The sequence below is a fragment of the Triturus cristatus genome, chromosome 9, assembly GCF_964204655.1.
Source record: "Triturus cristatus chromosome 9, aTriCri1.1, whole genome shotgun sequence".
Lineage (NCBI taxonomy): Eukaryota > Metazoa > Chordata > Amphibia > Caudata > Salamandridae > Triturus > Triturus cristatus.
This window is the reverse complement of record NC_140592.1, coordinates 395210267-395229518: the sequence shown is the minus strand read 5'-3', so window position 1 is coordinate 395229518 and position 19252 is coordinate 395210267. Positions and strand designations below refer to the sequence as shown.

At 41.0% G+C, this 19252-nt stretch overlaps 1 protein-coding gene across 2 annotated transcripts in view; it reads right to left on the bottom strand.

Moving 5' to 3' along the window:
- SLC8A2 (solute carrier family 8 member A2) overlaps positions 1-19252 on the bottom strand; it is a 627882-nt gene that overhangs the window by 124408 nt on the left and 484222 nt on the right. Inside the window, exons 3-5 of one of the 2 annotated variants that reach the window (XM_085625254.1) lie at positions 11424-11527; positions 6912-6929; positions 4047-4171 (exon numbers count right to left, since the gene is read on the bottom strand). In XM_085625254.1, coding sequence (XP_085481380.1) covers positions 4047-4171; positions 6912-6929; positions 11424-11527 — 247 coding nt within the window. The remainder of the gene's footprint in view (positions 1-4046; positions 4172-6911; positions 6930-11423; positions 11528-19252) is intronic. The other variant, XM_085625255.1, reaches the window with a different exon arrangement.

Genomic DNA, 19252 nt, shown 5'->3' with positions numbered 1-19252 from the left:
CAGATTCTCTCTTGAGAAGATATATCCTTATACAGCGGATGGGTATCAAGCACAACAAAGCAAGAAGAATAACAGCAGAGGAATCAGAGGTTGGCGCCATGACACAGATGAATGGATGTCCAACTCAGACGAGTGGAGTGATTCCAATGACTCTGATTCACACAACTCATCTAAATTCAAGTTGAGGAGAGGGAGAGGAAGAGGTACACTGCATGGCTTTCCTCCTCAAACAACATGGTGGCCCCCATAACCATGGTCTTTTCCATCACACCCCTTCCCTACATGTCCTCCTTTTGGAGGTCTGCTTTTCCAACCTTTCTTTGGGCAGGACCGGGGAAGAAGAAGTCGAAGAACAGGCAACAAAGGTAGCTCGACCTGGAACCAACAACAACCACACGTGAATTGGGATCTAACCTTGGAACAGTGAGTGACCAGGAGCATGACTCGGGATCAGATGGCATCCACAAGCGACCTGACGACTTAGTTGTGAATTTGAGCAGTAAAATATTGACACCATTGGAAACCAAAGTCTTGAGAAAAGGCCTAGGGTTTGTCCCTACTAAACTAGGCAACAAATTCAAGACATACAAAGAACTGACTGAGTTCATTCGTAAAGTGCACCTACATTTCTACTTTTTTTCTGCAACAGATAGGGATGTAACTACAACTATGACCAATACAGGTCTGAGAAATAAGTCCATTTTTCTTCCATCTCTACAACAAGTACCATCAGAGGTGGCTACCTTTGAGAAGGGCGTGATCAAGTATTTTGAGACCTACAAGGATCAAGCCAAAAAATCTTTTTTCAACCTGTCTCAAGATGAGAAAAGATGTCTAGAAGTACTGGGTAGTGATGTGACAGTTACTATTAAGCCAGCAGACAAGGGCGGGGCAACTGTGATCTTTGACACATAAGTCTATCGCACAGAATGTCTGAGACAATTGGGTGACACAAAATATTACAAATCTATCCAACGGGATCCAACAACGAGACTACAGAGAGAAATAAAGGTCCTGGTAAATAAAGGGAGAGAGTCAGACTGGATTACAAAAGGGGAAGAGGATTTTGTGGTTCTAAAACATCCAAAGATACCAGTGTTTTACATTCTCCCAAAGATCCACAAAGCCCAGAGACCACCACCAGGTAGACCTATGGTCTCAGCAATAGGTTACATTTTTGAACCTCTCTCTCACTTTGTGGACTACTTCCTCCAACCTCTTGTAGCTGAGCTGCCTTCATATCTGCATGACACCAAACAAGTATTATCCTTTCTTGACACGGATCTGTTTGATCCCACAGTACATCTGTTGGTGACATATGATGTGGAATCATTGTACACCAATATTCCATAAGATGATTCACTAAATACCATAAATTTTCTGCTGGAACGACACCTTTGACAGGATGAAGCACCTACCGCACTTATCATGAATTGTGCCAAAATAGCAATGAAAGAGTATTTCTTCACATTTGAAGGTCAGCTATATTGGCAAGTAACTGGAACTTCTATGGGCAGTACATGTGGCCCCAGCAAGGAAAATTTGTACATGCACGGTTTTGAGCCCACACATATCTACTTAGCTACCAACCCCTTCCAGGTAAACCTGAGATTGTGGAAACGATATATAGACGATATCTTTGTCATCTGGGAAGGTGATCGTATGTTTTTAGACACTTTCTCAACATGGCTGAACACCCTGGACCCTAATTTACGCTTACTGGAAAATCAAGCAATGAAAAAATCTCCTTTTTGGACCTCCTTTTATACTCTAATGATGGCAGAATCTACACTGAGCTCTTTCAGAAACCAATGGCACGAAACTCCTTACTCAGCTATTCCAACTTCACCCATGAGCTTTGCTTAATAATCTCCCGGTAGGGCAAATCCTTAGGTTGAGGAGAAATTGTACCGAAATAGAAGAATACAAACAACATGCCATCAATCTGAGTAGGAAATTACGGACACCCCAATATCCTGAACATTTGGTTTACAGATCCGCCAAAAGGGCACGTAATAATAACAGAGATGCCCTCTTAGAGACATACCCCAAAGAAAATACAGGCAGAGTGGTTTGTGTGAGTACATTCAGCCACCTTACAGATACTATCAAGAAAGCTGTAAATAGGAACTGGAACATCTTAAACAAGGGAGACATGGTTTGGGAAAAACTCTTGTTTGCTCTGAAACAGAGCAGTAACTTGAAAGACATCTTAGTTCACACAAGATGTCGATGTAGGACAGGACAGGTGGCACAACAGTCACTATGGGGCGGACCCCCAAACACGGGACATTTTCCTTGTGGGTCTTGCTTGTGTGCCCTTTCACACAACATACGAAACAACTAGACTTGGGTCTCAAAACACCATGGCTCCTAACAAAAAACACAAACTGTAATTCACGGGGTGCTATCTACCTAATTACATGCCCCTGCACACTTATCTACGTGGGCATGACCACCCGCAAAGTAAAGAATAGGATTGTTGAACACCGTAGCTCTATTAGGTGTAAAAAATCCAATACTAAATTGACTAGGCGTTTCCTTAAGGTAGACCATACTGAGGATGATTTGACCTGGGTGATACTGGACAAACCGAATTATGACACACAAATGGGTCCTCTAGAGAAAGTCTTGTTCCGGAGGGAACAACGGTGGGTCTTACAACTAGGGAGTCACAAAAGGGGACTTAATGCTGATATTCCTTGGTGCTCTTTATAAACGAACAACAACAGACATGATAACTCCTTCTCCACAATCTCATACTAATCTGTATTTGTTGGGTCGGAAATATAGACAATTATATGGGTTATATAATGACGTGATAAATTACACTGAGACCGTTGTGTAACCCACCAAAACAATATTTCAAAGATTAAGTATCAATTGTTTTTAGATAGAAACTTGAGCATATGAAGGCTACCAGAAGGGGCATATTTTATAAACCTGATCTGTTGGAACACATGATAAGAAAGGGTGATTTATCCATTCACCCTTTTAAGATTGATTAGAAGTCTCCTTGACCATTGAGAGATGAAGAAATATTCACAACTCACTCTTTCCTCTTTCCCCTTTTCAGTCCTTATTCTTCCTTCTGTTTGGTCTCCCGTTTTCATTAGAGTGCTATTAATGATATACTGTACACGATAGAACGCTCATGTGGTTAATGTGCCTGTGAACGTTGATTTCCTCTAATGCGAACTACAAGAGACAGCGAGTACACGGTTCCAAGAATTCCCATTTTGGAACAGAGAAGCTGTCATATAGGTCCTGAAGAATGCCAAGAACCTTTTGGTCTTCATAGGCAGAAACATGTTGACCAGATCATAAAATAGGAGAACATCTATATCCCTATTTCACTTAGCTTGGTTTCAGCCTATCCATTGGGGGTATCAGAATAAAGATTGTTTACACCCATCAAGAGATAGTTTTAACTCACACATTTTCTTATGCACTTTGCCCCTCACGAACCTTGGCTTGGATGACACAAAATACCTCTTGCTCCTCTACTGTGGGGGAGTTGTAGCGCACATTGGGTACCTTACGGTCCCAGTGTGAAGAGCGGACCCAATGCAGAAGAATGTCACCCATGGGTGAGTGAGGGTTCTTGTCTTAACACAGTAGGGCTTAACACAGTAGTGCTTCCAGGTTTTACGCTTTCTTCCCCCCACTCTGTTATACCATCCGTGTTCATATATGTGAGATAGATTTTATGTAGTAGTACAGTGGATGGTGATAATTACTCCAATGAGACCCCTTATTGTGAGATCCTACCGGTTGCTTCTGAATGCCTGGAAAGTAGGGTGACCAGATCTTGAGAACCCAAAAACAGGACATATTGGACAAATAGAAGAAGGACTACAACGTTTCATCCACGGAATTCGCACAGAATGACAGCTCTCATCAACATAGGATTACAGAAGATGCATTAAGAAAATAAATAAAATGTAATCTGTACAACAAACCTCAAGATGACATGGTACCTAAGGCCCCTTCATGTGAGGAAGCAAAAGCACCAACAAGAGTATAGAGAGAGAAAAACAAATTGCCTTAAACTCGTAGGACTCCTCAATGACGACTTCCATCTTGGAATACTCGCCCAGGATTGGCTTCCCCATCTCCGCGATCCTCTTTGCTTCCTCCTCTTCCGCTGACAGCTTCTTATCCTCTTCATCTGAGTAAGAGAGCACAGGTCAGTTTCTTAGCAGGCGGCTATGCAACCCTGGATCCCCGGGGCCTGCTCAGCCCACAGGGCCATTTTATAGTAATGAATTTCGGGTTCAGAGGTGAAGCACAAGTTTACAGCCATTAGCCTGCCGTCTGTTTACTACATTCCTTAATTAGTTCGCATTTGTATATTTGCAAACATGGATTGGACATTTATTTGCTTCGCCTTTGCGATGTGGCAGGCCTTATTTAATGATCTCTTGGTGTTCAGCACAGCCAGCCTGAAGATTTAGCATTATTTATGAGAAAGTCTTACATACTAGGATTTAACTGCAATGTTTCAAAATTTAATGGAGCTTTAATTGCATTATGTGACAGCTGTTCAATGTTGAAGATAATGCACCTACAGCACATTTTGACTCACCAATTTATTGTCAGGCAACTAGTAATTTTAATTATTTTACTAAAATAAAAATAGAAATATAAAAATCTTCTTTTTTAGTGGCTCAGCATGCACATTGGTTCTCACTTGGTATAGCACAGCTATTTGCAAGAGGAATTGTGGAAACAGCAACACCCTAAACCAATGACTCAGATGGGTGACATACAGTATGACAAATCACCCATCTAAATTAGTAGGGATGACTCAATAACAAATGGCACTATTCCATCAAACTTGATTCGAACATTTTACATTAAACATATTTAAACAGAAAAACTCCCAGGAAGCAACAGGAATCACACACCAGAATGGACATGACAGAGCATCCCTTCACAAGAAGTCATCAAACCACAACCCATGTCCTGCTCACCTCCAATATGAAACCTCTGATCTCCTGCCAGACCATCCTATACCACCATCTATGATCTGGTGCACACAGAGAGCAACATTTATTTTTCCTATCAAAAGAATTGATCAAACGGAGTCACAGTGGAGACAACTAGGCAGCAGAGTAGAAGGTGAAATGCAAATAAGTACTCAGAAAAACTAATCTAACACATTTAGAGAAAGTCACTTCTTCTTGTACCCTTACGGATTACAGAACAACTGGAAAATATAAATGGCCTGCATCCCTTGTTAAAACAAGATCAGAATATCTGTGAAGTATGCCCTATACCATCGGTCACCACATCCGGACAACCATAAAACATTTCAAACCTACATGTTTACAATAGTTACCATCAACTACACAAGGAAATGTACATATACAGGACCAGTACACATGTTAATGGCCAGGTATCCTTCATGTACCAAGAATGCACATCCGAGGTTAAAAGATTTCACCTGCAAACCCAAAAATATTGTTTCCCCTACCAGAGCAAGTGATGCCGTTGTGAGAAGCGTGTGGGTGACGGCAAATAACATCTACACCCAAGGTCAAAACGTCACTGTTTCTCAACAAAAGAGTCATATTTCACGACTCTAGTATGAATAGACTACTCTCACAAACACATTTACATTTCAAAAATTTGGCAACATTTATACATGAATACCCACCCACACCTATCCCCTAGCCTTCATAAACTCCTGTTTGTTATTGGTAACTTAAACTGTTTCCGTTAATTCAGTGAATACCCATTGGTAGAAGGGTCACATGATTTTGCAGAAAACATAGACGTGTATCTGTAACACACTGGTTTCATTTTTTCTGAAATCATGACAGGTCTACAATGAAAAAATAAGCAACTCAATATGCTGGTAAACTATTATTGACCACGTTAATGACACTTTCTTTGGAGGTGCATTTACAGTTTAGAACTCTTACATTCAGAAAGAATTCTGGCAAGTGGGAATATAAGCATAGGGATATCACAGCAGAAGGGGATAGGGACAGATTGGATTGGTATAGGAGAACAGGAGTCAAGAGCAGGGGAAGTGGGATCAAGCACATCAGTAAAAGAGGTATGAGTTTGTGGTGACCCTTCTGTTTATGGTGCTGTTTTCCACATAGTTGAATCCATAGGTTTTCACTATATTAGCACACGGATTGTATGATTCAGCTGAGTATGGCTCAACAATGCAATGTATAGTCTTGGGGCGCTGGCCTGGAAACATGGAGGAAGTTTCCTTTATAGGAGAAATGTCCATTGTTAAACACACTCTACTCATTTTGTGTTTTATTGTGTTCCTACACCTGCATGCAATGCAAATATTCATGCCTCCAGCTCTACCAGAGAGTCCTGAGGGTTAACTTCACTTCTTGTCCTACACTCAATTGGACTAACAGGAGTGTGGGTAATTAATGTTCATTTCCTAGAGTCTCATTTCTCCTCCTTCTCCTCTCCTAGCAGTTAAAGGATCATCCTTGGGTTCTTTCAATTTCTACTTTGTGAGTGCAGTTGCCAAACCATAATGAAGCTTAGTGCCAGAGGATTCTTGAACCTGTGGTATGTGTGAAAACAAGTTTGCAGGACGATAAGAGTAACCTAGTGGCTGATGCCAGCCATGGAGTGATCCCAGGAGATTTATTCTAATTTTGAGCTCTTGCGCATGTCTCCAGTGGTACGCAATGGCTCATATGAGAAACAGTGGCACGCACCAGTTACTGCCACAGTGGTTTCCATGAACAGCAGACAGAAATTGGTTGACACACATTTGAACGTTCATAGTTGCTGCTAGCCAGGTCTGATCTGTCTGCTGGCCAAGCAGGAGGGAGGCAGATGATAGTAGACACACACAGAATGTAAAGCAGTGGGTACAGCGTAGCACATGCAAGGGACGTGTCATGGACATTAAAATGGCTTACCCTCGTTGAGTAAGAGAGCTGTGAAAAAGGAGGTGAAAGAGAGAGAGAGAGACAAAAAGAGAGAGGGCAAAAAAGAAAGATCAAACTATGAGCACAGCAGGTACATAAAGATCACAGAAGCTGTCTTTGGAAAAGGACAGTGAGTCTATTTTAAAACACACTTAGGAGAAGGTAGGAAATATCATTTTAGAGAACAGCCCTCAGACCGTTTCCCCAACTGATAACTCTAGGATCACTTTGTCCCAAACGACACGTCAGTCTGTCGTCCGCTTTGAAACCTCCCGTCTCTGTTCCTTGGAGACCAGCTGCCATATGGAAACTGGAACTGGAAATGAGCGATCACAAAACCTGGTTAGCAGAAAGAAGCATGCCCACCTGCCCTTGTTTTTAAGAACTGAATATAAGCCAGTATTTCTCTGATCCACACAGCCCTCCTTGCATTTGTAAAGGAAGTGACATAACTGAATTTAACTGATCTTCTCTAACAGTACGCCTCTTCTGAAAATATGGGAAGCATACCAATGAAACGTCTAACCAGAGAATCAAAAATCATAAGCAGACCTTCTCTAACTATGGTGGTTTGAGTCTGCATATATTTTGGAATTCATGTTTTTACAGACTGAACAAATTTCATATATGCAATTGGATAGAAGTCCCACAAAATGATATTACTTGAGTCAGATAAATGCTAGAATGCGTAATGTTTCCAATTCTTGGCAGAAGCAAGGCCTACCAATGTTATATTGACTTGGCACTGTTTCTCTCAAACTAGGCCGGCCAAGTCTTATTTTCTCTGGACTAAAGCCATAAGTGTTGATGCACCAAGATTTCTAGCCATCATTCTGCCTCCCCATCTGGTTAAGGAGTTTTCCTTATCTGTATCCACATATTCATTTCACTGTTATTAGTAGCCCAAAGAGCTATCACTTTGTCCTCCATCCTCAGCCATTCAGTGACTGATGGATGGTCATCGTCTAAATGTAGGACAGTATCCAACACTTGACACACAGCTCAAAGCAGGTATTTTCACTCTATCAGATACTCCGCTTGTTCTAAAATATAAATGTATCTAATGGATGAAAAGCACATTTTTTTCTTTGTGTTCTGACTTGAACAAATAATGATTCATCTAAAGTGAGCCTGAGAAATGTGCCCTTCCTCTTACATGTATTTCTCAGAAAGCGAATGGCCTTTAGTAGCTGATAATACATCATATTAAATTAATGGATACTTGGGCCTACAGACCAATCTAATACAGTTTCAGGATATGTCATGTGTGCCAGCAAACCTAAAAACTAGGCCTCTGAAGATTAACAAAACCAGATGGGGAAATGTTAAATCCTTTTTTTTATCCAGATGGTAAATTCGATATTACATTGAGTGGGGCACCCTTAACATCATTAGCACAGATGTATGGGTCCATTCTTAACTTTGATCAACAAACTGAGGGAAAGCAAGTAGAAGCAGTACTAAAAATTCAGGATGCAAAAAACATGTCCTCTACCGTTTATGGGTCTGGAATTTCAGGTTATGCTATTTCTGCCTTTCTACAGAGTCAAGATCCTGTGGGGATTGTTAATCCTTCCCTCAGTCAGCCTCAGGATATTCTATCCAGCAGGAAGACTGCTTACCGTATTTAGATGATAGAATCACACTTGGCCACTGACCTTATGGATATAAGTAGGGTGATCTCCTAGTTTCAGCAAATGTTAATTCTATCTATTTGGTTTAGTTATATGGAGGGTGCTTTTGTACACCTACATAAAGTCAAGATATTTATTTTTAGTACTAAAGATGTAGCAGTTAAAGATAAGAAATTGGTCACTGATTGTCCCATATACTTATATCTGTAGGACTCACTTGGGCAACAAAAGTGCACTGTTAGAATCTTTTTTTATTCTGCTCAAGTGTAAATAATCTTCCTCTTCTCACTGAAAAGATTCTACACTTGACAAATGGACGTTCCCATCTCCTAGACAATTGGTTGTTTTTGTGATTGTTGAACATATTTCCTCTCATGTATGTAAGATTTGTTTTTGCTACTTGTAAATACAATTATGTGCCCATTCACGATTCTTCAAATTTCATTGTGTTTATTTGCACTATTAAAAATTCTGTTTATGTTTTAAACTTTCAAGTGATTGACATCACTATTTTGAAAAGAATACAATTAGTTTGCTCTTACAACCTCTCTTTGGTATTGCTTTTGTATGCAAGTACCTGTATGGAAAGGTGACCAAACTGGCTTAGCCAGCTTTATGTAATAAAATATTCTCACATTAGGTGGGACCGGACACGCTCAAGTTTCTTGCATACTGGATATTGTGAATAATTTCCTAGAACAACAACTGATGGAAGCTCTGTTTTCTTGCTACAAAAAGACTCATACTTGGGCTGTGAAACAGTCAGTTAGCATACCCAACTGTAGAGTATCTGAGTCAGGTTGTGGCCTCCGTCCCTGAGATACATGTTCCATATATGTACACAGACTACAGTTGATACATTTGCACATACTACGTAGCACCATATAACACCCAGTAAGATCACCCAGTAAGATAGTTTTGATGAGGTTTAAGGTTTCTGAGCTCTAGGAGACATAGACCAACTCTCAATCACTTATTGATGCTTTGATGACCGTACATTTGCCGCTCAGTGGACGTCTTTGTGGCAAAAGCATTAAAAGCTAAAAGAGATTTAGAAGATTCTGGAGGAACGCTCATGCAAGGAGCATAAACTCTACTTTTTCTCTTTTCCGGTTATGCACCATTTAACTTTGTAACGCCACAAAAACCTATATCTAGAGGATAGCAACGGATGATATTCTACTCTAACCCTGTGACTATGTACCCAGATTTAATAATTAACGCTTTATGATTCATTCTATCTTGCCTATTTTATCTCTATGTTATGTTTTTAAGGTTTTAGAAACTACATTTTACTACCTTTTCCTAACCCCATTGTGTCTTTCCAAAGTAATTACACCCTGGAAAACATTACAAAAGTATTGCATGTTAACATGGAAGTAATCCAAACTTTTTTAGAGTTGTCAAGATTCTCAACTTGATAGGAAACCAGTGACAGCGAAGGGGCTTATTGAGTAAAGTCAGTACAGCTTTGGGGTTTAAGAATTGATCCTCCACCTAGGAGCAGGGCATGACATGACCCATGCCCTTTGTTTCAAATGTAAATTTCCAATATATGTGTTTTCTCCTTGGTAACACAAATATTTCCCCTCCAAATATTGATATGTCAACATTGTGCATGTGGTGTGTGTTGTATGTAGTAACAATTTAAGTCCAAGAAGTTGATTGTGTGCTGTAAGTAGATGACAGCTAACAATAACAATGGAATCTATAGATGTGTAACTCAAACTTGAGAATTGAGAATGGCTTGAGGTCTTCCTGGTTTGGCTTGCCAGCACGGCTGTCTGCAAGTCATATTGTTACCAAATTATATTTCAAAAGTACACTGAATCCCCACACAGGAAATTCTCTACATCAAAAATTCATTGTTTACTGAAACCTGTCGTTTTTTTGTCAATGCAAGAGGTTCTCCTTAAAGTATTAGTGATAACTAAAAATACAAGCCAAGCCTATTGACTTTCTCAATGATTGTTTCAATAGAGGATATACAATAAGCTTTTGCACTATCCAAATATTTACACATAAAACAACTTACAGTTAGGTTGTCTCAAATTGCTCTCTAATCAAAAGACTTCAAACCAGGAGAAAATGTATCACTATGCCAAGAAGTCATGGGGTGAATTTTAGGAGGTACGTTCCCCTGAAAGGCATCCAGTTATCACAATAAACATATGAAGCATTCCTTCCTGGTTCTTTTCTCAAAGGTACAGTGTGACATCTCATTTTCTCCTGTTGGTTAAATGTTCAAACTTGTACAGGAGTTGCGGCAGCGGTTTTGGTAATTTCACCAGCCAATTAGTGCTCATCTAGAGTCATAAAATGGGTAGAAATCTATAGTGAGATGCCTTGAAGAGAAATCTGTTAATAATATCTTCCAGCTGAAAATTAAAGGAATGGGTTCTGCTAAGAAAGGGTATCAAAGAAACACCTAATCCTAAACTAGTGTTTTTCTGGCACTCCACTTCCAATACAATGATCATGGTCAACACCTAGTGGCCATCCTGCGTAGTGGCCTTGTGGGTAGGAAACATTTTCTAATTTCTGCAGGCTGAAGGCATTAATTCACAAGACCTCAGTCTCCGAGAAGCATGCTTCAGTATTGCTCTTGTAGCCATTAAAGACTTTCCTGTTTGAATGATCAGAGCCTGGTCCATCTCCCAGAGTTAACACGTAAACAAAATCATTCCTCCCACCCCAAACTCATCTCCATATCTCAGTAGGTCTTTCTGCTGTTCTAAAACTATCGTGGAGAAGAATGGGCGACAGGGATATACAATGACTGACATGAAGCTTATCATATGGAGGGGCATGGATGTAAATTATGCTTTCTGTTTAGGCATGTGCTAGACAAGATGATCTTAAATGCTACCTGAAATCCCGCGCTTCAGCCATCTCGGATCCTCCAAGATGATGTAAAAGTTTTCTTGCTTTTCATATTCTTCATCATCAACTATCTTCACCTGCAGGGTTTTTCTGGTCAGGGAGAGAAGAAGAAAAATATCAGCATCAGCTAAATACCCGACTCATTCTATTTATCACTGATGTACAATCCTGATTTACGATTAAGATCATATCTGCAAAGTTTCAACATTGCTCTTTGTAGAAGAACATTCTAATGGCATAATCGGCTTATAAATCTTATCAATTTGATAATCTCCCAAACTTGAACAGCATACACTGTGTTGCAGCGTGTTGCTTTTCAACAACTGTATAGGAACCGCAGGGCTTTCCTGCTTCAATCATCTTATGTGCAGTCCCAGACTGGCCGTAGCGGGCATCAGACGTTTTCCCGGGAGGCTGGAAGAGTGGGGTCTGGTTTTGCAGCAATGGGGACCGTTTTTTTGTTCCCAGGGCCAGTTTTTCAGAGGTGCTGCATTATCGCCCCCTCGGTAACAAAAAGCAGCAGTGCTTCACACTTGCATCTCCCTAATCCCCTCCCCCCCCCTCCTCTCTGGGGATGATCCTTCAAAATTGCCAGGCCCGGCCTTGCTTATGTGCTACACACAGGTGCGTAGCTATCAATGGTGCATCAGGTGCTGTGACACTGAAGCCTAAGGATTTGAGGTTCCCACAGCCCCCCAATTATAATTGAGTTTTAATACCAAATTAGAGGCTGGGGGGCCATTGTACTTGCCAAACAAGACAAACTTCACCTACAAAACATTAACAGATTATACAGGTCAGCTAGCACAAAAGCCAAGAAAAGGTACTATTCAGACAGAATTCAGAATGCTAAATGTGCAAAGTAGAATTCTTTAAAATACTCAATGATTTTCGCAAACCAAATTGCCTAAAAGGAACTCATCCTGTTACTCAAGATTTCACAGACAAACTGGCAAATAATTACACGGACAAAGCAGACACATTGGACTCATACTTAAAACAGAAACAAAGCACCAGCACTAACCCCTGTACAAAACAACAATCCAAGAATACTCTAACCCAGGCTCTCCGTTCCTTCCAATACATCTCACACAATGAATTTATGGACCTGTTCAAAGCAAGATGGCTTGCCGGCAGCCCTTCTGACCCCTATCCACCACAAACTTTCAAGACAATTCTTTTAACATCCTCTGCTGCCACTCCTGTAAGAATCATCAACGATTCCTTAACTAGCAGAATATTTCCAGAAGAACACAAAAACTCACACATACGCCCTTTACTGAAGAAAACAAACTTGGACCCGCCGAACCCTGACAACTACAGACCCATTACAAATGGACCATTCCTGGGCAAACTGATAGAAAGAGAAGCGTTCGCCCAGATGTCCCAATTCATTGAAGAGAATGACATACTCTCAGACTTCCAAACAGAATTCCGTCCGGGGAGAGGAACTGAATCTGCCCTCCTTGCTATCTGGGATGACCTGAAAGATACAGTTGACCGCAGCAGGGTTGCTGCGCTACTCCTCTTGGACCTCTCAGCTGCCTTTGACACGGTTGACCATGACACTCTGAAACAAAGACTCTATGAAGCCTGCATAGAGGGAACTGCTCTAGACTGGATCGTGTCCTACCTCCGAAACAGAACTAATGTCATCCATACCCCACCTTTCTCGTCCAAACCATACTCCACGAAAGCAGGGGTCTCTCAAGGTTCTATCATCTCGCCCATGCTTTTCAACATCTATATGAAGTAATTACCGGTACTGATCAATCAATTTCACCTCACGTACTATAACTATGCAGATGACACTCAAATACTCCTTCAACTGGAATGCCCTAAAGACATTGAAAAATGCCCAATTTTCAGTTGTCTCAGAGCCATGGATCAGTGGATGACTTGGAGCCATCTCAAAATGAATGCTTCAAAAACGGAAATACTCACGTGTGGAGATTGGAAACATTACGACCCGCTTGCCGCCTGGCCTGATGAACTGGGATCACCACCTAAACTTTCAAAGGAAGTAAGAAACCTCGGACTAACCATGGACTCCAAGCTGTCGATGAATGCCCAAGTGGACAAACTAGCAAAATCAAGCTTTGTCACTATAAAAATGCTTCGACGAATTTTCCCTCATTTGGGATTTCCACACAATATCCAAGCTACCATCTCCCTTGTTCTGTCCAAACTCGATTACTCCAATAGCCTCTACCACGGATCACCTTTAACAACCATGAAAAGACTACAACGGATTCAGAACTTGGCTGCCCTGCATTGGTTACCGGTTGCCAGAAGATTCATGTTCAAGCTACTTTGTATCACCCACTAAGCAATACATGGGATGGGACCGCTCTTCATCAGGAATAAAATCACCAAACACATTCAACAAAGAAACCTACGCCCTAAAGGGGCATCTCACCTCAAAATTCCAAGATACAAGAAAAAAACCATGGGTGGCACATCCTTCTCTGTTCAAGCAGCCAAACTATGGAACTCTTTACCCCCCAACATAAGATCCACCGACAATCACCTTATCTTCAGAAAACTACTCAAGAATTTGCCCTTCTCCACATAAGCACCATACGCAAACACAAATTTACAGCATATTCCTCTGTATATAAGCATTTATTTTCACTATAGATATGTACCTATCTTTGTGTATTGCTTTCTATAAACATGTATAGTAATTATGTTGTTGGAAATAAATAAATAAAAATCATCTTTGGGCTACATGTACTTACTTCCATTGTGCATCTATGTACCTTCCATGTACTTGGATATGTGTGTCTGTTACCTTTCTCCTGAAAAAGCATATCCAAAGCACTACCCTATTTCTTATCCTGTACCTCTATCAATATATTTAATCTATATATACTTACCTCCTTTATGCATCTATATACTTTCAATGTACTTATGGATCTATATATTTATCACATTCTTCTAATTTAGCATTTAAAATGCACTACCCTATTTCTAAGCCTATACTTCTCTCAATATATCCTCTGGCCCAACCTTCTGACTCATCTCAAACTTTTTTCTACCACTCTTTCCAATGCACTACCCTATCTCTCACCCTATACATCTATCAATATATCCTCTACATCCACTCTCTCATTTATCCCAAACCCCATACCACTACTATGATCCCAAAATAACCCTTTCTAGACTCTCTCCTACTCTACCCTCATCATCTGACACCTCTTTTTACTATACCGATCCCCCAAAACAAACCTTTATAAACTCTCCCCTCTGACTCTCCCCTCAAAAAACCCTTTTTACTCATCCAAAAGCCTCCCCCTACTGCTATGACCTCAACAAAAAAAAATCTCACTCTTCTGTCCCTCCACTATCCTTTTCAATCAAAATAACAGACTAACACGTTCACTTATCAATTTCCATATTCCACTATACTAATTCACCACTTATCCTTTATGGGTTCCAAAGTAGCGTGCTAATCGCAAATGAAGCGTTTCAACAGCCCATCAGAGTTACCAGTGCTATATAAATGCAAACCTTTTCCCTTTTCTACCCCTCCCCAACCCTTCTCAATCCAAATAAGTGACCAACATATCCACCACTCAAATTACTTTCATGTTTCGCCATACTAATTCAACAGTAATCCTTATGGGTTCCAGAGTAGCGTGCTACTCGCCAATAAAGCGCTTCAAAACCCCATCAAGGGGTAGCAAGCGCTATATAAATACAAACCTCTTTCCCTCTTCTATCCCGCAACCTCCCCTTCTCTATCCAAATAACTGAATAACATATCCACCACTCAAATTACTTCATACTTCACTATAGTAATTTTCAACACTAATCCTTTATGGGTTCCGGAGTAGCATCCTACTTGCCAGAAAAGCGTTTCAACACCCATCAGGGATAACAAGCGCTATATAAATACAAACCTTTTTTGTCTTCCCCTCTTCTATCCTTCTGCTATCCTTCCGAATCCAAATTACTGACTAACCTATCCACCACTTAAAATTTACTTGCATGTTTCACTATACTAATTCAACACTAATCATCTATGGGTCCCGGAGTAGCGTGCTGCTCGCCGAAAAAGCGCTTCGACGCCTTATCAGGGGTAGTAAGCGCTATATAAATGCAATTACAATACAATTACAATACAATACCTCCTTTGCTAAGGCACTACCTGCATAAAATCGATAAATAGTGCTTTAGCTAATTGCTTACATATAGCCATTTGAGCCGTTACATTATAATGGCCACTTGAACAGTTGCATGTAGGACTCTCGAGGAAAGAATTATCCAACAAAATTATCGTGGCCTAAATATTGAGAAAACAACATTGTGCAGGTAAGTATATATAGGTAAGCATAGATTTACTATTAACTCCACATCCACACACATTGAAGATATATATTGTTGAGGTACAATCAAACGGAGTTAGATGCACTAAACGTATACTTATCTATATATAATCTTACCTTCGTGATATTTTGGTAGTTTATTTTTTTACCATAATATTTTTGTAGGATGATATTTTGTCCACAATACTCTGGTAGTATGGTCACTTCGACACAGATGCTTAATAGAATGGGCGATAAGATACTCCAATGATGCAAATCCCTATTATAAGGCTGTACCTACAGACGTCGTGGGAAAATGAGGTTCCAGGTGGCCACCAATTGTCATGCGGTCAAAATACCCTGAAATACATTCATGAGCATCTACATTGTGTCTACTTAATATGCAAAAATCAAAGTCAGTTACTTGCACAAGTATAACAAAAGTCCAAGCTTTACTTTTGCAAAAATAAGTCTTGAAATCAACAACAGTCCTGGTGCCCCGGGCTCTTTCATTAAGAGCAAGGTTTCCTGCTGTGCCTTTCCAGCTAGCCAGGCAAGCTGCTTGCATTGCTCGTTTTCTACAGCAGACAGCAGAAATACTGCGAATAAGACTCAGGGACTGTGTACCACTCGCTGTTCCCCGTAAGTTTCCAATTATTGTTTTTCTGTGCAAGGGAGATGTACACAGTTTGTAACTACTACTTGCCCTACGTGTTGACCAGAAGCAGATTTTCTTCTTCTTGTGATGTTTAGCTGGAATTACCCCCAGACCATCATCCAACTGGTCAAGGGACTAGGGCCGGACTGGCCGTATCGGGCATTGGGCGTTTCGCCGGGAGGCTGGAAGGGTGGAGGCCGGCAAGTGAGCGTTTCCAGCCTTCCGGAGCCAGGCAGTGCTTCTCCAGGAGCTGGTCTGAGAAATTTGCCAGGTCTGCTTTGGGTTCCCAGTCCATCCCTGCAAGGGACCCAAAAGAAAGGCATCTGCAGGGTTAGACCATCTTTTCAGTCTGACTGCCTATCACTGATGTTCCAGCTTGAAAGGACCAGTGTGTGGACCATTTTCTTTTGGTCCCATGGGGCTGTGACAATACCAAAAACAGCCCACGCACTGCTCCTTTCAAGTTGGCCCATGTGGCAGTAATGGACCGCCCAATGGTCACTCCAACACTGAGCACCGGAAGTGGACCTCCACCCTGTTGGGAGTCACAGAAACAAAGTGGCATCGGCCTCAAAGGTGAGGTGAGGCCGCGAGAAATACAATAAAAAAATTAATTGGCAGCCTTTGATGCTTTAGTCTGGTTCTGTGATTTCTTCATCCCCTCGACCTCGGCTACAGCAGTCACCGTCATGAATCGGAAACAATGAGGAAAAATAAAACGTGCTTCCCATACATTTACCTTCATTCATGTTAGTGAAAGTTCTTATCTTTCCTGCTCAAGGGACTTCATAAGGGGTTACTGAACCCAAAAGAAAATAAATGGCCGGGAACGTAGAATTAGCTCCACGGGAAATTCTTGTTGGGCCAGCGTGATCTCACATCATTTCGCATTTGGCGTGCTACGCAAAGTTTCCCAAAATTACACCATTACGCATTGTGGCATAAATACAAATTTTAGCAAAATGCATCTTCTTACCTAAAGTTGAAACCTGGACATGTTTCTTGCTAAATATAGTGTTAAATTCCAGTTTTACATTTCAAGTAATTTAGCATAATTTTGTGGGATTTTACATAATGGTGCAAATGGAATGGGCAGAGAGCCGCCTGAGACTGGCCTAAATGGCTTCAGACTAAGGAGTACAACCAGCTTTTTTTAGGTCGACCCTGGGCAGAGTATGAGGTGCTCTGTGAGGTATGCTGTATTCGAGTATGGACTTGAAGCCCCACCCACTCTCCACCCATATATTGTCATTGGCTTGTGTCATTGTCCTTCGTAAATGCTGGCATCTGATTCGTTAATAGGCTTGTAAGTCCCTCCTTAGTACCGCCTTGTCTTCATTTGTAACCTCCCTTGAGGACTGGCCCTTTTACTTCTGTTGTTACACTGTATGTCTTATTTAGTCTGTAAGCACTATTTTCTTTAATGAGTTTCTCCTACTGCAAGCACGACATGCTTTCCTGCAATATTCAGCATGCCATGCACGCTTTCACTTTTCAAGCAGCCCGGGACAATGGGGCCGCTTCTTTGAAATGAAATAGGTCTCACATTTACAAGAGTTTGAACTATTGGCATTGTAAATGATAATGGCTTTTATTTATATGTTAATTATCAAAACAGATAAATAAAAGGCATTGTCATTCACAAATGCGAGACCTATTGCATTGCAAATGCTTGGTCAGCTGGCTAAGGAAGAGCTCTAGAAAACTGTTCTCTCTCATCATTTGTCGCACAGCTATTGCTTTGGCCTAGTGTTCCCGACAAGTCAGTTTTAGAATGCAGGTGAGACAGCTTTCATGACCGGAACGCCTCCACTTAGCTTTGAATGTGAATATTGGTGGACAGCAGAAACAAAAGAAAAACGTGACACCACCAATGTAGGTGCTTTAGAAACAGCTCTTTCAAGTTTCCCAGTGCCATGTGTGAGTAGCTCAGCCAGTTCATATAAGATTTTTGTTTTTATTCTGGTACCTGGACTCTTATTTTTATTAGAACATTGGACTGTTGAGTGCTCCATTGAAGAAAATGGAGTGCTCCGGGCTTCTAATGGCTGGTAGTAGCCTAGAGCATCAACATTCCAATGCAACAGTTGTGAACAAAGGCATCACGGGTCCCGAGGGGATTTCAACCCCCTCAGGCTTCGTGAGTCCTTTGTTTTACAAATTTGAACATTCTGCCCTCTAGGGGCGGAATGTTCTAATAGCCTGCTCTCTTGTTAAAGGCCCTCGCTGTACGCTGAAGTGGGCCTTTAATAGCTGGTAGAGCCCGCTATGTCGGGCTCTAAGGCTATAGTAAATACTTAACAATGTAAAGAAAAGAAAAAATCGTTGAACGATCACCTTCTCAAACATGGATCTGAGAAACTTGAGAGCTCTGCATGACACCATATCTTCTTACTTGTCATGTTTCTGTTGCGTCTGTCATCCTATTGGGAGTGTGACAAGAAGGAGGAATTTGGAAGGAATTCATAACATTTCCAAAAATGTTCTTGGTGTGGTAGGAGACCCCTGCCTGCTGTCCCCCACACCCCCTGTAAAACACAAAGCATCTCTGTAAATAAATGACAAAAACGTATTCAGACCTGAGCTTATAATTGAGAACCCATTGCAAACTGTATGCAGTCTTGAACAAATATCACCCTCATACAACAGTAACTAGTTCTCTACTGAGTTTATAACCATGTTTAAGGGATTTCTGTTAAGTCTGAATAACTTTTCTTTTCTTTCTCCTCAGAACCTACAGATCAGAGGGTATGGAGGAAAGAGGTCACCAATTAGCAGGCCTTGGCCATCTCTCAGGAGCACTGAATCCAAAGGAGATCTCAGGAAGTTTCTGCTAACTCCACAATG